Source organism: Conger conger, chromosome 7, assembly GCF_963514075.1.
Source record: "Conger conger chromosome 7, fConCon1.1, whole genome shotgun sequence".
Lineage (NCBI taxonomy): Eukaryota > Metazoa > Chordata > Actinopteri > Anguilliformes > Congridae > Conger > Conger conger.
In genome coordinates this window covers 49774295-49796447 of record NC_083766.1, presented here as the reverse complement: position 1 = coordinate 49796447, position 22153 = coordinate 49774295, and the positions used below count along the sequence as shown (strand labels likewise).

Below are 22153 nucleotides of genomic sequence, written 5' to 3'. Positions count from 1 at the left end.
AGCCTAGATGCAGACCTGGACATCGCCTAGATGCAGACCTGGACATAGTCACTCTGAATAAAGGTTATTTTTCCTCATCCTTAACAAACGAAAGGGCAATGGTTACATCTATGGCTGGCAACGATTGACCCCAGGCCTCCAACTAAACAGTCCTGCCCTACACAAACAAAGAAATAACTTAGTTCCTTTTCCACACACCAAAAAAACAACAACAACGGCAGTACTCCTCTCCGCTTCGCCGACGACTTACTAATGGAATCCGTTTCAGCTGCTAATAAATAGCGGCGCGGTGTAATTACAAACAAACTGCGCGGGAAGCGGCTGATTAAAAACTTCACACCATCGCATACGTGCAAAGCAGGTTTTGATTTAACTGGTAGTGACTGTAACTTGGAAGGACAGCGGTTTTAATCCGATTAAAGAAAGATAGCGAGTCTTAACGAGCCAACGCGGGGTGTTTCATTCTATTCTGCGGTTTTGTGAGGGGGGAGGCGATGTATCGACGTGAGTGACAGGAAGACTGTGTGCTACTCTTTCCTCTGGTGTTCTGGAGTTGTAAATTAGATCGATACATCTTATGTTGAGTCACATTTTTTATGTTTTCGTTGGCCCCCCTGCCCCCTTTCCAAATCTTCTTAAGTTTTTATCCGGTAAATGCTATCTGAACCAATAATCAGTGGCTTAATCCCACCCGAACCGCCAACCCCTTCCCCCAAGAAATCCATCATAATGTTGTCTTTGGGTCATTACGAAATCTGATTCCCATGGCGTCCGCACTGGGAGCTTCTTAACCCAACAATTTATTTGAGGCATATTAATGATATCACCCTGCATGTCAACACACTCGCTCGCCACCCGGAATAAAATCATATTTCGCGCTGATCGAAGCTGCTAAATAAAGCACGGTTTTCCTTTCCGAATCTCGGATCGCCGCTCGTCAACCGCATAGGAAAGCTGTTCATTGCATATTTAATGAATCGGGATGTGGGCAGGAAACTGAGCGATCCATCCGAGATTTGGAGCAGTGAAAAAAAAAAAGCACCATCCCTCATGGTGTGCTAGGCCACTTAATGTGATTCCAAACATCCCACAAACGTTTAATACACTCCAAAATCAATTACCTCGGGTAGCTGGGAGCCAAATGCCTCGGAGAACCTCTGCAAAGTCTTTTACCTAATTGAAGTCAAGACCTGGGATTACCAATTTGTTTTTAAACATAAAAGCCTCAGCTTCTCAATTTGCTCTGAGACAGCAGCAACCGCTCCTCTAATCTGCAACGTGGAGAACATTTCGCACAAGCTATTTTTTTTATGTGATCCAGCACTCAGCACCAGACCTGGGTTCAACTTTTATTTGCTTTGGATTCAAATACTTTTCTGTAATCTATTGATCTTGCCTGGTGCTTTGCAAGGAGGAGCAGATGGGTGGGGTTTACACTTTAGGGATCCAAAACAAATACAAATACTGAAAGAAAAATGCCCAATGCACTCTAAGCCAGCTACATAAAAGGAACAAATAAGTGCTCAAGAATAGTCAGGAACAGACTACATGAGACTCCTTATCCAGAATACTTCACAGGGACTAGCCTGAAACAAGGAATGGTGGAGCACACAGAGCTGAGAGAGAGGCACTCTCTTTAATGGACAGTGGAGACTGACGTTTCAACGTCTTCCTCAGATGTCTACGATGTCTTAGTCAGAGTCAAAAGAACATCTATTCTTTTGACTCTGACAAAGACATCGTAGACACTGAATCTTCTGTCTCCCCGGTCCATTACAGAGTGCATTTCTCTGAGCTCTGTGTGCTCCACCGTCTCTCATTTTGGGCTAGCTCCTGTGAATTTGCCCAGGTAAGGAGTTGCATGTACAATACCATTACAACCGAGGTCATCTCCAGTACTCTCCACTTCAGTGTATGATGACTAACAGGTAATATGAGTCAGCTCCGCTCTCAGGTACCCCCCCGTTTGCCCCAATCCCACTACATATGCATCCAGAGACCCCCTCCTACCCCCTTACCCACACCCATTACGCGCAACGTAATTCTCTTACAGCAAACGTTTATCACGAACAGCTACCGCGTGAATGTTTCCGTCAACGCTGCATAGCATTACAGGATGTCAGCGCGTGACCCCTCAGCAAGCGCCGTGCATATTAACCAGGCCCGGCGACCGGCTCGCCTCTCTCTCTCTCTCGCTCTCTCGCTCTCTCGCTCTCTCGCTCTCTCTCTCTCGCTCTCTCTCTCTCTCTCGCTCTCTCGCTCTCTCGCTCTCTCGACGCCAGCGCATGACTGACAACTGAACGTGTCGCCGCCGTCTGTTTCCTCCTCAAAACAACAAAGAGCGACAGCTTTAAAAGCCGCCGTAAACATAGTTCCTCGAGCGGCGAAATACTAAAAACGCGTTCGCAAAAATGGTATCGACGTTCTCCCACTGTTATTTAAACGTTTGGTTCGTGTGAGCGCAAGTCCTTCCATGTTGCTGTCACTGCTCGGCAGTTGAAAGTTAGCAGGTATAATTGTGGCCCAGACAGGAAGAGGCTGTCAAATTTGCATTGTTCTTCATATCTGGATAACGCAAGCTGTCAGACGGCGGGGTAGCTGGGTACCAAGACAGCAACGGAGGCAGGTACACCTGCCAGAAACCGGATGTCTTGCATGCATAACTCACAGGCGAGATTTACACACGGGAAACTCAGCCCCAAATGTTATTTCGCTAAACTAAATTCAAAGGGGTCACTGGTGTAAATTAGACTTAGCTAACTTACTTTTACAATAAATGAGAATATTTATGGCCAATTTGTAGCTGTCAGCTCAACACAAATTATTGTAATTAGCCTTGTTATAGGAGGCCATTCATAACGTACCTTAATTTAATTTGCGCTATTTATCCAATGAAATGCTACACCAGAGCTGATTCTGCAGTGCAAGTGGATTCAGCACAAATCACAACCAAATGGAAAAGGTTTTTATGATTTAATGGGTCTGGTCATTGAGCACATTAACTTACTTCAGGCTCATAATTACTGTATGTTTTCAAAATAAACACAGCACACTGCTTTTAGATTTATTTTGCCTTTGACTTACTTAGACTTCAGTGCTGTCACGATGCCACCAAATGTCACTCTGCTATGAGCAGAACTGCAGAAAATGAGCCCATATTTCCAATTTTGTGCCAGACAGTCCAGTTATCTGGGTTTATTTTCCCCCCAAAAAAAGTGATTGACACAAACCAATGCAGGCCTACTGCTAACTGTCAATCATTGAACGTAAAAATTTGAGCCGTCTGTTTTTCATTACTTTTCAAAGTTATAATACATTAAATATGACTCAAAAAAAGGACTGTCAGTTCTCAAAGAAATAGCCTACATAAATATGACCAAATATAACGGCCCAGTCCTGATCTACAAAATCTAAAAAACAAACAAAAACAACAATAACAAAAAATACCAGAAAACAGAAACAGAAATGTTAAAGGGCAAAAAAACAAAAACAGAAAAGCGTGTTGCTTGTACATACAAATTAACTGTGCCAGTACAGAAGTCGGCGAAAGAATGTTCGGCAGCCATTTTACACACAGCGGATAATTCCACCCAACCTTCCCTCCCCAATTTCATAAACAACGGTGACAGGAATCCTTCAGGGGTGCCCGTTTCATCAAGGTTAAAAATTACATCTGGAAACGGAGACATTAAATTATTCATACGCAACAAGACGGCCTTCTAATCATAACTGTGATGAACGGACAAGGGCCGGCCAGCCTGCGTGAGCCAGCGCCAACCCTGTCATTTCCCATAACCCCCCTCTCTCCTCCCCCCACCGCGAGTGACTGGACCCCGCTCCCGCTGCAGAGGAGGATTAGGCCCAGCAATAATATTATGCATTACGCTCCGTGCGCCCTGATGCAATCAATGCTCCATTTCACATGATTCCTTTGGGGGGTGGGTAGGGGAGGCTGGGGGGGAGGGGGGTTATGTTATACAGTGAGGCCCGGGTCCACTGGGAGAGCGGCACGCCGGCCTGACAGAAAAGCGCTGTTGACAAGCTAGTTTTCCCCACTCGCACTGCCGTAATGAGCCCTGTACGCGGCGCGTTAGTGGCGTTTGGGGAATTCGGGGTCGGGAGGGAGACGGCAGAAGGCTGCGTCACGCCTCCTCTCCTCCTCACCGCAATGTCGTCCAAAAAAATGCTCCTCGTCGAATTAATTTACAGGCCTGGATTTACACGTATTGATTGAGCGGGGAGCAAGTATCCCAGCGTACAGAGCTTTCCCAGTGAAAATAGAAACGGCACTGCAGCATTGCAGCATTACACCTTTAGACGCAACAGGAGAGCTCAAGAGTACGAGAGTGCGATTGAAAATGTGTGGTGTGGTGGATCAGTTAATGCAAGGACTTAACTTGCATTAAGTGATTCGAAGGTTTGAAATGCATAGATGCTGAGAAGCTGCCACCCACTCGGGGAGTCTGGTTCCCTGGACATTTCCTTTTAAAAAGATAAATGTATCCTTTCTGGTGAATTCTAAGGGGAAATACTTCAGATATACTGATATACTTAAGTATATCCTAGTTACAACATTAAATCTCAATCTGTATTGTTCAAAATTATTTTTCTCATCCTCATGCTATATTATTGTGAGGGATATTAGGGCCATTTTGTAATATTAGGGATGGGAGGGACCCCACTATCCCCCTACAAATTACACCCTTCAGTCATGTTACAGGTTAACCATGTCCCACCGTATTAGCCACTGACAAGCACCACTCAAGTTTTTTATCCTCAAAAGCTGTTAAAAGGTTTTCAAAAAGAAAAAAACAATTGTTCCACAACAATTAAATAAATATCACAGAAATAAATCTGGTACCATGGCCCGAAAGGTGTGTTAATGCACAGAGGGGGCGATGTGATATTCAATATACTCCTCATGAAAAGTAAATGCACTCCACACCGTGGAACAAAAATCAATACAGCATGTCACAAATAACGGCTTATATTCACCGCCCGCTTTTCCGTGTCAAGGATTTCAAAAGGTATCCAATGGATATTGCATGACAAATTACCAAATAATAAGAGAGATCAATAAGAAGTACAATACTGGTATCCATAGCAAAGAAACTGCACATAATACACTTCCTGTGAAAGCCTCTCTCTATTAAGATGCGGTTCAGGAATCAACACCGTGGATTCGACAAGAAATGCTCACTCTGAAAGGAAATAATGCGTGCTGTGGGCTTCACTTGAAGATCTTCTCTGGTGTTGATGTGGGTTTTGGCTCAGAATAACTACAGCACACCTTTTGTGTGAACTTCTAATTTATAGAACTTGGTGCCAATAGTTCACTTGCTAGAGAGGTGTGACCGAACTCCGATGGTTTAGGCTAATTATTTAATATCCCACAGTGACTGCAGTAAATGATTGGTTGGCAAAAATCTGCAAAAAGGTCAAATGCCAAGTCTTTAATTTTAACCTGTGCATCGTTAAAATCATATAGGGAAATGCATCTGCAATAAAAGGAAGGAAACGTTATAATCTCATACACCCACAGTTATCACTGGCTATTCATCAAACATTATCCATAAAACACTGCAGAGAGGGCCAAGACACTTCCTCTAGCGGTTTGGAAGTAACAACAGTGAAAAGTAGTCAACACCAATTCTGCAGGACATTATTTGTTAGTTTGAGCACCCAGCAAACCGTCTCCATCCGTTTAACTTTTTTAAGAGGGACACTAGATGTTGTAGATTAATTCATGAAAATGTATAAATAACATTTTCCATGACAAGTTAACATTCTTTTGTTGCTATTGGGTTTCCATGCGTGGTGAATACGACTTATGATCGGAAGGTGCGAAAACAGGGCGATGCACCATTTAATTATGTATTTATAACATAAATAATAAGTGATTATTGCATGTGCTTTCTTTAACCCTTTAACAAAGCTTTGCATATAAAGCAGAGGAAAGACCGATCGCCTGAATGTTCACTTTGCACCAATAGCATATCTGCCTGTCAGTCTATTCTTATTTAATTCATTTATTACTGCAATTACCTCATTGGCACATGAAGCCAAAAAATTAAAAATTGCGTCAGCATTTGTAGTGCCCACTAAAGCATTATGGGAAGAGTTAACGAGAGACCATATTGATATATTGACATATCACCATCCCATTCCACCTCAGGTAATGTAACACTTAGAGAACGGTAGGCAAATCTGACACAGCAACAGCATTCCCCCGACGCCCAACAACTCAGTTTATTCAATACCGGAAAGGCGTTATTCAAAGATACAATCTCGACCGCGGTGCCGAGCAGATCCGGTCGCGAGACGTCTTCTCGGTTCACTCGATAAAAACAAACGTTGGGAGCTGGATCCCACAGCACCTGGGACACTAAAATATTAAATTACAACGACGCGCGTGCGTCGACCGCGCATCAGGAAACGCAGGCCCCGCATTTCGACGGCGAAGCAGCCGGCGCGCGGGGGGATTAGGCCGTTCCCCGAACGCGAAGCGAACCGCAGCCGCCGTGAAAAAAGGCGGCATTATATCAGGAAAGCTGCCCGTGTGGTGATAACGCCATTAGAGAGGGCCTCCGGGGCGCCTTCCCGTGCGCCGGCGCTGGAGATATCGCACGCCGTTAACAATGAAAACAACAGCCTTCTGAGCGCCGCGCCCGGACGGAATACTCAAGGACATGTTTTACACCAGACCTTGACTGCAACTTCCACAATTACACAATAACAGACCACAATGGGATGGGGGGGGGGGGGGGGGGGGGAGCAATTATTTCACATTTTATTTTTAAATGTCTTACCGCATCGATTGAACGCAGCTGCGTTAGCGTATGTCAGTCTAGGAAGTGGAGTCGGACTATTAGCAAGGCTATTTTTACATTCTGTAGTCTTTAAATTTTGTCTACAATGCCAACATTGCAAATGGGAAAAATACAGCAATTATTCTACACAAAAAAGTAATTGTGCCAGACAGTCACACTTACAGTAACAATATGTGGCCTTCACCTCATCTTATGCAATAAGTAGCAAGGTACTAAATGACCTGGCACTTCAAAAACTGCAAAAAGCCATTCAGACGCGCTATTACAGGACAGCACACAACTTCTTAGAACCACGGATTAAATTAAACTGAAATCCAACACTGGAAATCAATCCCAAACGAACATGCAAAGTTCATGTTCATCCAGTTGGGTTCGTGAACACAGCAGGAGCTGTGGAGGCAGGAACTGGTATCCCACCACCCCAGTGACCTCACAGTCAGCCAGCGCAAACTGCTCAAAGCTACGTGGTAAGGGGCTAATTATCTAGCGTGACAGACTTATATCACAGCCTTATTCTGAACAGTGTGTTCCTCTGCAGTAGCCTATGGGAGGAGGAATGGGGGTGGGGGGGGGGTTGCTACTGGAGACAGGGGCAGACATACATGTCACTCAAGCCACTTCTGGGCATGACTGGAATGGCATGTTTGCTAAACAGTGGCCTAGGAAAGTTTAACTAGACGAGGCCTCATCTACTGTAACAGACAGCCTGCACATGAGTGTGCTGTGTGATGACATGGCTTCAGAATCTAGTGGATCATACAGTCCTACAGAATCTTCCTATACAACCTGGAAGTAGAAAATATTGCGGGAAAAAAAAAAAACTAAGATTCGGCGAATTCCACTGCACGTGGCCATGGGAAAACAAACAAAACTAACATGAGACATTCAACCCAGAATACCTGGAAACGGGAATTCCTTTCCACTGGAAAAAGCAGTGCCGTTATAGTAGCCTACTGCAACACAGTTTCAGAAAACCCAACTCGGCGCTTTGGAAAGGCCTCACGCTGGAAACAATATGACTGCTCGTTGCCTTTTTTATCCGTTCCAACGGGAGGTCGTTTCAACCCATCTGGGCTCCATTGTGGAGCGCTGCTGTTTCTTTTGTGAGCGCGCTCACTGTAGCAGAAAGAATCTGCCTCCCAACACGGCCCTTCCCCATTGAAAAACGCACGTCTCGAAGGCTCCGGTTCAATTACCGCGCCACGTCGTAGCGACCGACCCCCCCCCGCCCGCTATTCGGCCGGCACTTTCATTAAGCTTTAAACACAAGACTTCAGAAAAGCAGCCAATGCATTATTAAAACACCACAAACAGCGTCTTGAAGAAAATAAACTCGGGTGATAAACATGAAAACGCGCGCGCGGGCGTCATGAATGAAACATACAGTAAACTGAGAGGCAGGGCGGGTTCAAACAGCGGAGGACTATGCGGAGAAGACAGGGGCGCTGACTTGGGACGTTTTGACCGTAAACGCAGTCTTATTTATACCTTTCCATCCACGCTAGCTGGGTGCATCTACCGACGTTCATAACCGGTCCACTCGAATTTGAATTGTGGCCTTTGACACGACCGTGCTATAAACAGACCGTGAACACATGAACGCCACACAAACCTGTGGTCTTTGGCTAGTAGGGCTCCAGCATACAAATCTGAGAGAAATGAACAGGGCTGTTAATAGTACAAAAATATTTATAATATTTTCATCCTTTAAAAGCCTAGGTCCATTTCAGTGTCATTTTACTTCCTTGGATTGTTTAAACCTTGAACAGCGTGCACAAGAAGATCACTTGAGTCTAGTGATCACAGAATCAAAGCAACACTGCAGAAAACAAATTAAAGGAGAATCTCACATAAGCTGAAAAAAGACGCTCAGAGTATTTTCCATTTTGTCTAAATATGTAATTACAAGTCATTTAAAATGCTGAGAAGCCACCTTGCCTTGATTTCAGGGCACCTACTTGAACGTTTCAAGTAAAGGTATCTATATTTAGCCCATTATTCCAAAACCGAAATAACATCGCAAGCACACAAATACATTAATCCAGCTCCCACAAAATAGGCTACGCTTTCTAGGAATGCTAAACAGCCCGCATTGGTAATCCATAGCGAACTGAAATCTTCGGCCGTTCACCGCGACGCTCGTGTTAGCCTGTGACCTCGTTTCCCCCGTTCGCCCGGCCTCTTAATCGCATAACTCTACGCGGCGTTCGGCCCTGACCCGGACTTGAAAACGAGCGCAAACAATTATACGGCAGAGTTACTCTTTCATCCGCTGCGGGGCGCGCTGATGAAACGGCAAATCTCCGCAGCCTGTTCGCAGCCTGTAGCAATCAAAAAAACCCTGGCGAAAAGTGGCCGGCTTAACAGCGTACACTACCGGGATTTTTCAGTTAACCCACATAAATATTCATGTCACCGAGGACGGAGGCACGGTTTTTAAAAGTAGGGCCGTCTCGGCGGAATCCGGCCGGATGGTTTCTCTGTGGCGTAACTAAGAGTGACCTGACGAGCATCGCCGTGAATCGCTCAACGTTAGCCTCGTATCAAATGGAAAAGCGAACACCAAGATAACTATTTAGAAGACACAAAAAGTAAAACATCTGAAACAAGTAAATGATTTTTCATTGTGTCTGACCTAAAGTGAAAACACAACATATCAGAAATGATTGATTATTTGTACAAGTGCAGTGTAATATACATTAAATTATATAATGGCATTTGGCAGACGCTCTTATCCAGAGCGACGCACAACACAATAAGTATGTTATGTACACAAGCCCAATGTAAAAGTGACTCACTAAAGCAGATGATGCAGCATTATGAAAACATACTGAACATGAAAAGTAATATCTAATTTGTTGCCATAAGGAATGTAGGAAAATAAGGGCTGCTGATCAGTATAAATATGCAGAGACCCTTTACTTGGTTGAAAGGTTGCAACGGCCTGCATTTGCACCTGTGTGTGCGTACAGAGTGTGTTTGTGTGCGCCTGGGTGCAATATGTGTGTGTGTGTGTGTGTGTGCGTGTGCGTGCGTGTGCGTGTGCTTGTGTGTGTTTGGGTCAGCTTGTGTGTTTGCATGTATGTGTGCACGTGTGGGTGCGTCTGCATTTGTGTGTGTACACGTGTATTTGTTTGCGCCTGTGTACAGCATGTGTGTTTGTGTGCGTCTGCGTGTGTACATGCTTGCATTTGTCTATGCATGTGTAAGTGCGTACGTGTGTTTGCGGGTGTGGGCACGTGTGAGTATGTGAGTGCATTTGTGTCTGTGTGCACGTGTGGGCGCGAGTATAAATTTGTGTGAGTGCGTGAACGTGTGGGTGTGAGTATAAACAAGTGTGTGTTTGTATGTGTGTGTGTGTGTGATTTCCAATAAGACGATCTTCTCCTCCTCATTGTTCTCAGAGCTCAAAGCAAACAGAGGGGCTTGTGACAGCTCCCCTGCATCCAGGTTAGTTACAGTCAGCGGGGATCTGCCGAATCCGGGCGGGTGGGTGTAGTTTACAGGTGCGATGCGCTGTTAAATATTCATTAAAGCCGTGTCGCAGACATCGACAGGAGCTGAACTTTGCTTTAAAGCGCTCTCGGAAAACAATGCCTCTCCCCCGCCAACTGCGAGAGACGGAGGCGATGATCCCGTAATATTCCCAAGGGCTTAAGCGAACGCATCTGCGTAGAGCCGAAAGATAAAACAGCGCGCCGATCTGCATAGCCAGACCCGCAAAGAAAACACCAGGTAAGGACATTTCAAATAATCAACCGCTCACACAAGAGCCACAATAAAACCTCCCAGTCAATTTAGGTTAAGCCAGTCATTTCTTTTTTGCATTGTATTGCAAACACGTAATACGCAGCATATCAGCTAAGCCTGCACTTAGGGTGTATAACACGATTCCAGACGACGCGGAGAGTGAAAGGGAGGTCAAAAGGGGAGGCGTCCGTGATTAAATTAGCGGGGAAATTACCGCGCGTCGTCGTTCCGGGCCGGCGACGGCGGAGTAGCCGGTAACCGTAAGCCCCTCCCCCCTCCCCCAGTAGCCCGCCCTCCCCCCCGAGCAGCAGGTGGGCGGGACCCCGTTCGGAAGGCCCCCGGCTCTCGCTAATCCCGACTCCGCAGCCCCGCCGAAAGCCAGCCAGCGGCCATATGCTTCCTAATGCCGCCGGCTCTGCGGAAGGCGTGTGTGGGGGCCTCCCTTCAGGAGGGAGATGATGTGACAGAACGCATCATTCTGAGGGCAATTACGTGCCGCGGCGAGGCCGTTAGCCTAGCGAGCGAGATAGGCCGCATTTCAACGGCTGCCGTTTTCCAAATTGTTCCTCCGCAAACATCCGTCTTGTTCTCCCGAGGTCCGGGAGAGACGGGCCGGTGAAATATGGTGAGGCCCAGAGAGACGTCGACATTCAGACCAGCGAAACGTATTATTACAAAGCTACTTGGACAAAGCCAATTATATTGAAATAAAACTGTAATTTGCCTCCATGCTAATACAGCAGTTAAGTTGGGCACTATATCTTTTTCGCACGAGAAGAAGCATTAATGAGCGTCTGGGAGACTTAAATTTTACAAGCTGCTGCAAAACCATTAATCCAGTGTTCCTCTTCAGTCCTGACTAACAGCAGATACTGCTTCAGGAAATTAGTTTTTACACTTAAACCCACAACACACTTATATTTAATTGTTTTCTTTTTCCTCCTCTAGATCCAAAGGTCCAGAGCATTCTAGACATGTTTTTTTCCATGGACATCCAGAAAGAAGAAATACTAGCACTTGATTCTAGAAAGGACATCACTGAGAGGTTCTTTTTCATTTGCCCGATGCTACAATGATATGAATTGCATCAACTGTGATTAAACGCTTGCCTTTCAAAGAAGTCCTTGGTCATAAACAAGATAGATCAGAGGATGACTCGTTCTGTATTTGCAAAGCCCTACTGACTGCTGCAGGGAAGAATTACAACAAAGGTTTCATTTTTTATGAACACTTATAATCCTTTAAGGTGTAAAATGAAAAATATGGGATTATAATGTTCTTAACTCAAACATTGCAATGCTGATGTAACACTCACAACTGGTAACTGAAAGCAGTGGAGTTCTAGAACAGAACACTGACTTAAAAAAAAAAAACATTCCAAAAAAACTAACTCTTCAAAGAATTCTTCAAAAAACTTCTCTGCTTGGCAGTAAGAGGGAAAGCTGGCCTGCTTGTTCTGGATTATGTCATTTCAATCGGTAAGCCTGTTTGACATAGCAGTGTATTTTTCTTTGAGCATCCTGTTATTAAGTAAGTGTGTTTATGAAATGGCAACAGCCAAGGGTTGACAAGCTGGGTGAACTTGGTTTTATCCAGGGTTAGCTTAATGGTGTATTCTGAACAAATATTTGCTTTAGCTTTCAACGTAGATAGCCAAAGCCAAGTGCGGGTAATCTCAATAACATGTTTGCTTTTGCATTTAACCTCATTTAACCACAAGTCCGAGGAAGAATCGCATGTGCCAGTGGCCACATATGTACAAATCTTCTGAAGGTTCTAAATACCATCTAACCATCTAAAAGCCCATCTTACCATCTAAAGACCTACCATCTAAAGATATAAATCAGGTTTTTTTTTTTTTTTTTTTTATTGCTTCAAAATTCTATCAGTGTTCTAGACCTCTCTACAGTATGTCAGTGTTCTAGAACTCTTTCTCTAGAACTTTGTTGCTGTCAATTCCCTGTAGTGATTGTTACATCAGCATTAGAGTGTTCAGTTAAGAACATTCTAGTCACATTTGTGGTCTCACACCTTAAAGGGTTTTAAAACGCCTTCACCTGTTTTTATGTAAGTTTGAAATAGCGGAACCAATTCCACCCGATTTCACAGAACCAGTGAGAGGCAGTCTACACCCCCTTCTATGAGGCGTGAGGCGAAACGAAAACGCGAGTGTTGCGTTAACGTCGCAACTGCGCGAGTGTTTAATTAAAAGCCGCAGAAGCAATAACGCACATCTGTGAACAGATGCTGCGGGAGATGGAAGACACGCTCCCGAAAGTGATTCCGTGGATCTACAGGGTCTCCCACCTGCATCCGAGACCATCCATGCGCTCTTCGCACTACATTACACATGAGAGAAAACTACACTTGCGGTGGTTAACAGCCATTTTGTTGCTTGCAGTTTATGAGCGACAGAGCTGTAAATGATTTTTCTTAAATGCAAAGTTAAGCAAGAGCAGCATTTCAGCACTGACATCATCAACCCACATCTTTAACGACATTAGCATTAATATGACTCATGTCACCAAAAAGCATTGAAAATGATCCAAAGTGAAATTTTATTTAATCGAGGGCACTTACACAGGTTCTCCGATGGAAATGATCAGCTAATATAAAAGAACAACAACTTTATGATAATTCAATGTTTTAGGGAAGCGAACTAATAGGCCTCCCAACACAAGCAACGACCTGCCTTACACGGGCTTGATATGTGCAAATACACATCTTCACTGGGTTTCACTTTCTGATGAACCCCCAAAGGTACCGCATTAAAACCACAGCAGCGAACGCAAAAAGAAACATTAATTTGGAGGCCTAACCTCCCCGTACCGCGCCGCGTGTCACACACCACGGAGTCTCATTTGAAACGGCAGCAAGAGGGCGATTAGACTTTAACAAAAAAGAAAGGGGGAAGAAAATTAGGTCAGTCAATTTGCCATTACTACCGCTGCATAAAGGTCAAAGTCGTCACCTTTATAATTGGATGACAAAACGTGCGCGCACCAAGGTACGAACCCGCGCAGTGCCCGGTGAGGCTACGGGGAATTTATCAAGATCCCACACACACACACACACACACACACACACACACACACACACACACACACACACACACACACACACACACACACACACACACACACACACACACACACACACACACACACACACACACACTTACGGCGGCAATAAACACATCGAGCAGTGACGGAATGTCATATGTGACACGTCAGTCACCGCACCATACCACCAACGTGCAAAATATATCATTTGTTGACAGCTTGGAAATGCATATAAAGTAATATTTGCTTATTGCCAGAACCTGCGATAGATGCAAAAGAGAGGCAGGAAGATTAATTGCCAGACAAAAAAAAAAAAAAAAGCAATATTTGTCAAAATGGATATTTCCACATTTGGCAGTCTGCCACAGAAAACAATATGCCTATGAACAAGTGAAGACTTTTTAATGCAGCCATTGGATTAAATCAAACCTGCCAGGCAGTCATTCTTTTCTTCACACTATTCTTTCTTTTTTCTTTTCTTTTTTTTTTACTGCTGTTAGTTTTGCGGTTTAAAGCAAAGCTGACATCAATAGATTCAGTTTCACAATTTTCTGCTATGTAGTGTTTAATCAATTCTCCTCTCCCACCGCTCTTTGAGATTTTCCGACACGGTTAGAAACCGCTGCTCCCGAGAAAGTCGGAGGGATCGTAACATTTAATGACTGTTAAAAGCACTCGGTGGTTATTCTGCGATGCGGCCATGGGTTTACTCGAGAAGTGAGCTTGCTTACAGCCCCGCGCCAAACGCTGTATCCCGATACCCTAACCTTATAGCCGCCTTCCATTTCTGCGTTAACCGTGTACGCGCTATTAGGATGTGACCGAACATGGCGGTTTGACTTTCAAATGAATGATCGAGTCTCACCTGCTAAGAGAGCTGAGATTAGAATAGAACTGAAAAGAATAACTACATTTTCCCAGGGGGAGTTGACAGCCAAATGAGCAAGATGGTCAGCGTTTGTCTTAATGTTTGTGCTTTTTGTCTAGAGGAATAAGACACAGCTGACCTATCGTGATGATTAATGCTAATTACGTGCAGATTTGGCAGGTAGCTCTTGGAATACAGCATGCACTGCCATTTTATATAAACCATCAACGGTATGTGAACCATTGCGAAAATGCTATTTTTTCACACAACCCATTTCATTGTGAATCTCATAGGTTCTAGGCCTACTATAATGTCTAGACCTGGTAAACATTCTGTTTGCCTTATCAGGTTGCTGTTCATTCACGGTCATTCAAAGCGGACTGAAAACAAAAACAAATTGTGACTGTAATTCACAAATCCCAGATACGTCAGGGTCCACTAGTGACACAAATGTGACTTTTACCAGTGAGCCTAAACTATGTACCTGAGAACATTCCGGAAAGGGCAGAGTCTAGCAGGCTCCTTTAACATCAGAGCCCTTCGGATCAATCCAAACTAATTGCCACCTTAATGGAGTTCATTATTAGAGTAATCTTTTAGTTCTGCGACTGCCAATCATTTAAAGGGAGCTGGAAAACCTTCCATCTTTCCCTGACAAGCTTTGGGCAGCCCAGCATTAGTGAAAGCAGCCATTTGGCAGAGCTTAATTAATCTGAATCAAGCGTGTCACGCTCCAAAGAACAGGACTATAAACATTTCCAAAGTTGGCAATCAGGAAAGACTCGAGAGATTGGCCAGGGAGTAAAAGTAACAATTACACAGTTTCGCAACCTAAATGGCGACGTCATGTCTGTGCAGAGGCTAATCCTATTAATTAGCCAATCATCAATGGTAATGGTGCGTCGATGATATCTGCAGCAGGTTGCGTTGTGACAACTGCACTCCTGTATTCCATTATGTCAGACTCATGGATTCTGTGTCCAGGCCAAGTCAGTTCATAGGCCCGGCTCTATCAGGTTTCTCTCTCTTCAGACAGCCTACTGACTGCTGCTGGTGCTACTTTACAGGCAAAAACAAGCAAACCGCAGGAAAATGGCAAAATGGCCGGAAGTCTCTGCATTGTTCATATCGCAATCATTCTCTTCCAGAGTCGGATTGATTTCAACAGGATATATTGGTTTCGACCAAAATGAGGATTAAAGCGGGAATGAAAAAGCGAGAGCACAATGGCTATGTAATGTGGTTTTTAAAGCCCTGCCGGTCCCGGCATTAAGTTATATTGAATCGAAAAGCAGAGATTACACCGCAGTTATTTAGTACTCTGGGATGTGGGTTTTATAAGAGCAGAGGCTCAATAATTTTGTCGTTTCGCGAGGCGGCATAATGCCCCGGCGCCCGGGCCTCCCGCCTCCCAGAACCCACGCTTAATAAACTCTCCTCTCCTCCTCAGCTCGCTTGTAAAAGGGCGTCCGCAGCTGTGCGGGCGGAACATTTTGATTTCAATGCGGCGAACGGGAACCCTTTTTTCACGAATTCCGAAATTACTTCCAAATTGACGAGAAATACCCTCCAAGACTGAACTCCGCCACGGGTCTGAAAACATCACTCAGTGGAACAAAGACAGCGTAGGTGAGGGGGGGGAATAAAAGGCGACATGCAGTCAACCCCCCCACCCCCCCTACCCCCTCTACCCAAAGCCCACTTCCCAGCAAGGCCGGGTTGTGAAAAGCCACACAATCACAAGATGTCTTTTTGTTGCCGGACAGAAGCTTTCCCTGAGACTCAGGCAGAAGCCCATTGGATAAAGAGGGTTCAGTTCTGTGCTGCATTCCTTTATGCAGCGGCGGGCTTGCCAAATACCTTGCCAGACAGACACAGGAAAATGTTCCTTTGTTGGGTGGGGGGGGGGGAGTGGGGGGAGGCGAGAGTCATTGTGTCACCAGGATGCATACTGCCCTTTACAGTTTGGCCTCCTCAGCACCGGGCGCCCAGCCTTTCGGTGAAGCCCACCGCACGCGCACCGCAACACAACGCAGCCGCTGACGGATGAACCCGTGATGCCCGCGACTCCGCCGATGGCGCTACGCTACAAGGCCGCGCGAAGGCGACGCTTCGATCGACTGAAAGGCTCCTTCAGAGGTAACAATCCCCCAGGCGTCATTCGCAATGAAAGGTACCGTCTAAATACACCAACAATGAGATTCTAAGCAGTCCTTGTGATTAAATATATCACAGGAGATTTATAAAACGCTCACGTATGGACATTTCAAAGAGAATAACTGTTCAGAATAACTACTTTCTGGCAATGGGAAGGAGGTGCACTCAGTGGTCTTTATTAGGGATTTTAATATTTAGTCTGCTGCTCAACACAGATTGCACAAGATGAATACAGGAGAGTACCATTTATTGAGTGACCAGAGATAGGCCAATATAGAAATCCAGCACTTTTACAGATATATCCCATTGTAAACATTTACCGAAGAGCACACATATTCCGCCATTAAACTTCAGGTTGCTCCTCCTTTAATCAGGAGAGGAATGAGAAAAACACATTTCTAAATGTAAATGACATGTTAAATGGTGCAAGCAAGAACTGCCTTCAATGCTTTTTTTAGGCATGCCAACATACCGTCAACCACTTTCTGACCGTAATAACAGCGTGTCTCAGCAGGTCTGGACAAAGGTGACAGGTATAAGACCAAAATAAAATGACCACTGTAGACATTCATGCCATTGTGATATAATATAAATGAATGTCACATTATAATTACACCCTTTTTCTACCCTTTTTTCAGGAAGGTCAGGCAACAAGAGTACTTTTAAGTGTACTTTAGAAAAAGCGCATTCAGAAGCTTCAGCACAAGGTCAGGAGATATAAAATTCTAAGACAGTTAAAAAATTCAACCAGCATTAAAAGCCTTCATCTTGACACATGCTTGGTAAAAAACTAAACCCATACTACAGTAGCTCAGTGCCTCTATTCACAACAAGCACACCACAAAAGCAGCCCTTGCCACAGAGAAGTCAAGGGTACCCTCAACTCAAATGCTAACAGACATGGATCAAATGCCCTCAGGCAGACTATTGCAAGTGAGAAACGGACAAGATCAACGGAAGCTGAGCAAGACGAAGACTTGAAATGAACCAGGACACAGCAGAGGAAAGGCCAAAGACCATCACAGAATGTGATTAGAGCCTCTCAAATACTATAAAGGCTGTTTTGACTGACAAAGGAACACCACAGCACAACTGGAGATGTAAGCCCAAGAACAACATCGTACCAAAGTTCTCCGAACATTCAGTGGATCCAAACATGAGACAGCCATTCAGATATAGAAACCACCTCTGCCTACCTGTAAGGCTTCCAGGGACATGAAGCCAGAAATCGAAAAGCCATCGATGATGTCCTCCTCAGCTGACGTAGACTCCTTCCTCTTCCTCCTGGGCGGTCTGGGCCGGGAGGACGAGGGGTTCCTGCTCTCCTCCCTCTCCGAATCCGAGGAAAAACGAAGCACGCTGGCCCTCACGTGGTTGTTCCGTAGCCCCTTGGACCTCCTCTCCCGGTCCCTCTCTGACCTTGACCTCCTCTTTTTGCGGAGTCCAACAGAGCGCGAGACATCCATTTCGCAAGCAGAACAAAATCCCACCGAGACGTCCTCCTGGCAAGCCTCAACCAAACCAAGGTGTCACGGGCAGGACCCAAAGGGGTCTCTGCAGTCCGCCAGACAGGAGACCAGTTGTGCGCACTGGAGAAGATCCACAGGTAAACCAAACGATCCCGCAAAACTCAATGAAGTCCAAAGCACATAATCAGAAACCAAGCCAAAATGGAGAACGAAACACAGAACCCACAAGTAGATCCCCGGCCAAAAGCCAACGCAACCCAAAGCCAAAAGGATTTGGCACTCCCAAGTGAACACGTTGCCTTCTCAACAGCCCTTGCAACTCCAACAGGCAGGTTTAGGTGGAATGAAGTGAGCCTTCACTTGAAGTTTTCCATCGACCTGAATTCATTTTAACATGCATCATTGTCTTCTTGGTGTCCTCATCCTCTAAATTCAGTCTGTGGAGGACCCCTCCTAGAATTGAAAGAGAGGAGAATCATACATTTAAAACAAGTCATTTTTGTTCTTAACTTAAGAATACAGTATGAATCCCCCTTGATTTTCATTGCGTTTTAGCAACAAATACCAGATAAAAAGTAATTACCATTTTTAATAATGCAAGATAAATTAATGCTTCATTCAACTGCCCTTAAAATCATCTGCCAACTTTATTATCCCTTTTACAATGTTGAATTATAAGCCCCTTAACGCAGATCATTACATTTTCAAAGAGTTCCTGCTACAGTGCTTTTGCATTTCTCCCCAGCATTTATCCCATGCCATCTGTTTGAAATATCTTTCAAGATGCTTTCATTATTTATTGGAATTTCCTGTCGCGAGTTATTAATTAGTTATGGAACTTTTAAAGAGCATTTTTCATTTCTCCGTCTCTCCATCAGCGTACTTTACACTTTCCTTCAGGGTTGGCCATTCCGGTCTTAATCTACCACTTTCATTTGCACGCTGCGCCGCTTCAAATCTGCGTTTAATCTCTAAAAATGTTTTCAACTGGGCTCAGAAATATCCCGCCTCTCCACTACAAATCTCACGATCCCCAAATTCATCATAACATTTCCTTGACACCAAATTTTATGAACTCCAGCTCCTTCTATACTTTACTGCTTGTAACAAATGTGATTTTAATCATCATCGTTAAACTTGAAATGTTTGAAGACAGAAAAGAAATTCCTCCATTGAAGTGACTTTTGCAGCTTGGGTGTCTTTATTTCACATCGAATATGTCCTCCTTTCGCGAATCATTTTTGACACAAATCTGGTAACACTAGTAACAGAAAGTTGTCAACACTGCAGATAAGCTTTGCATAAATGACAGGCACAGAGTCAAAAGTTTTTGTTCAGTTGCATGCAACAGCTTAAATGTCCATCTTCTCAGCAAGTTTTCCACGTGATATAGATGTTTCTTCTCCACTTCACCGCATGCTGTACTTTGTCATGCAGTGCAGAATTGACTGACTTTCATATTCATGGCTTTTTCCCCCCAGTTATGTCCCATCTAAGTAATGTTGCATTACTCTTAATAGCACTCCTGCGACATAGGCCACTGCACTCTGTATGTCCGCCTCAACAGAAATCCATTAGATGATCTCAACAGTATTGTGAAAACAGGCTTATTCTCTTCAACAATAACTTGATTCTCTCGTCTTTCCACAATGGATTCCAAGAAGAAGAAAAAAAACAACATGGCAGTATCTCTTCAAGCCATCCAACATGTGTTTTCCTGTCCGTTTGCAAGAATCTGAGAACATTTTTGTTCAAAATAATCTTCCCACAGATTTTGGCAGGTTGAACTACAGCAGTTTTCTCTTGGTCTTGGGGGACTGAGATAGGCTGTCAGAAATCTCATCTTCGTTTTTCTGCTGTTGACATGAACACAGAGTCCATTGTGTGTGGATTTCTTCTCCCAGGTGCACATAGATTCCACTGTATCCCACCCTCTGGAAACAGTTATGGGTCTCAGTCAGTATTTACTAAGATTAGCAAGACAAACTGGTATTCACATTAGTTTGAAAAAATTAAAGATGGACTTGGAAACACATCCAACAGCAGCTTGCATGCCAGTTGATCTCTTTCAGACGTCATCTCTACCATTTGCATTGCGTCTCGATATACTTCAGCCGTGTGCATTGGAATTGCTGCAGAATATCCTTCACAGCGGCAATTCTGCTAGGAGTAAATGCCATGTAAAGCCTTCACGTTTGAATTAAGTGTGCCACGGCATGACATTTTTTTTTTTTTTTTCCTCCAGCGAATGCACTTGCTTTCCCACGTCACATACTATCCATTCCATCCTGGCTTCACACATGTCACTCAAAATCTCATTTCTCCCCTTCAGTGGGGGCGAGTGCTCGCCAAATGAGGGGAACACCTTTCCGAACAACCCTCTTCTGACACTCCAAATTATCATGTGTCATTTCAAGCGATCTCCTCAAACTCTGCAATATGGCAAAAGCTGTGGTTAAGCACAAGGTGAAATTAAAAGTAAACCTTTGTATCGCGGCTACAGACAGTAAGCAAATACTGCAAATCAGCATCCTGAAATAAGCCCTTGCGAATCCGGCGTATTTTGTCGGTTACGTTTCAACGATACATTTTAACACCCTAAATTCCGAGCCTTCCCTGTACATGATCCAGTTTAGCCTTGAACAAAATTGAGCTATCCTATAACGTCCAAAGCCTTTTCCCAGCACCTATCCCTTTAATGTAATGCCCCGTACACGAGCCCTCTCTAATGTCACACATATAAAATAGCTCAAACTAATCTTTTTTTAAAAATTATATTTCCCCCCCCCCCTCCCCTTCTTTCAAACCCTGCTGCTATCACACTCTCTCTTGCTGTCTCCGTCCAGTCCTTTTTGTCTGCCTCTGTCAGTAAATCTCACGCACCGTGGCCAGTCCAGCCCACAACAGCGACTGGCACTGCCTCCTATCCAGCTCCGCTTTATTTCCACAAACACACAAAGCAAGGCTTTTTTTCCTCCAAGACACGTCATGCAAAACCAAGAAATGCAAACCCTTGCAAGCGGGGGACCATCCGGGCAAGTCGCAGACACTCAGAAATAAATGTTCCTTAAAGAAAGAAAACAAAAGGAAAATTGAACAAACAAATAAATCCTGCAAGGAAGCTTAGACGCTCTTCTCCCCGAGTCTGTGCTTCACAATTCCGGAGTGAACACCAGGCGCATTGATACACCAGTGCCGCAGTGCCGCTTCACAGGGTATGCGCTTCCTCAGCAGAAATAGTGCTGCCCCTATAATTGTACACGGTTTATAGTTCATGATGCATTTTTTATCGAGCCATCGGGATTGTTCCATATCCATTTGAAATAGTAAGTGATTCTTAACATATGTTTTCACGTTTACATGATATGATGCAATGCTCGAGCTGCTGCCTATACCTTATGGATTTCCAACGAGTAGCTATCTCAACTTTTAATGTGGACATACCTGTATTTTCCTACTTATAATTATTTTATTTTCTGGGACATATAAATATTTATACATTTATATATGTACATTACATTTGCACTAAAATAACTTATAACTGGTGAATGTGAAATAGATCCATTCAATTCAGGATTCATTAAATTATAACAGTTAATTGTCAATTAAATTGTATTAGCTGAGCTAATTTTGATTTCATTTCATAATTATGAATTCTGGATGCTTACCAGGAAGGAATAAGTCAGATAATGGATATTTAACAAACCAAGCTTAGATAGTTTTTTTATGTTAATTGTACTAATTTCTTTATTTGCTGTGAAAAATATGTCACCATACAAGTCTGTGATTTTGCCTTCTATTATTGTCACCAGTAAGTCAGTCAGGACGAATTGTTCAAAGCAATACCTTATGACATTCCTAGGTCACAAGAGATATTAAAAAAAAAACTACTATACAAAGAACTCTTCTTACCTATTTACATAAAACAACCCATTGGATCTTGGACAGAATGTTCCGGATGCTTAAGTACTAGACAGTTACTTCTCTGAAATAACTAAGTAATAGAGCCAAGCACTT

The 22153-nt window shown here is 44.0% G+C and overlaps 1 protein-coding gene across 2 annotated transcripts in view; it reads right to left on the bottom strand.

Moving 5' to 3' along the window:
- Positions 1-21308, bottom strand: part of auts2a (activator of transcription and developmental regulator AUTS2 a) — a 368537-nt gene extending 347229 nt beyond the window's left edge. The window contains exons 1-2 of one of the 2 annotated variants that reach the window (XM_061248269.1): positions 21148-21308; positions 17864-18589 (exon numbers count right to left, since the gene is read on the bottom strand). In XM_061248269.1, coding sequence (XP_061104253.1) covers positions 17864-18133 — 270 coding nt within the window. In that variant the 5' untranslated portion in view covers positions 18134-18589; positions 21148-21308. Of the gene's footprint in view, positions 1-17863; positions 18590-19647; positions 20841-21147 lie in introns of those variants that run through there. The other variant, XM_061248267.1, reaches the window with a different exon arrangement.
- Positions 21309-22153: the final 845 nt, after the last annotated feature.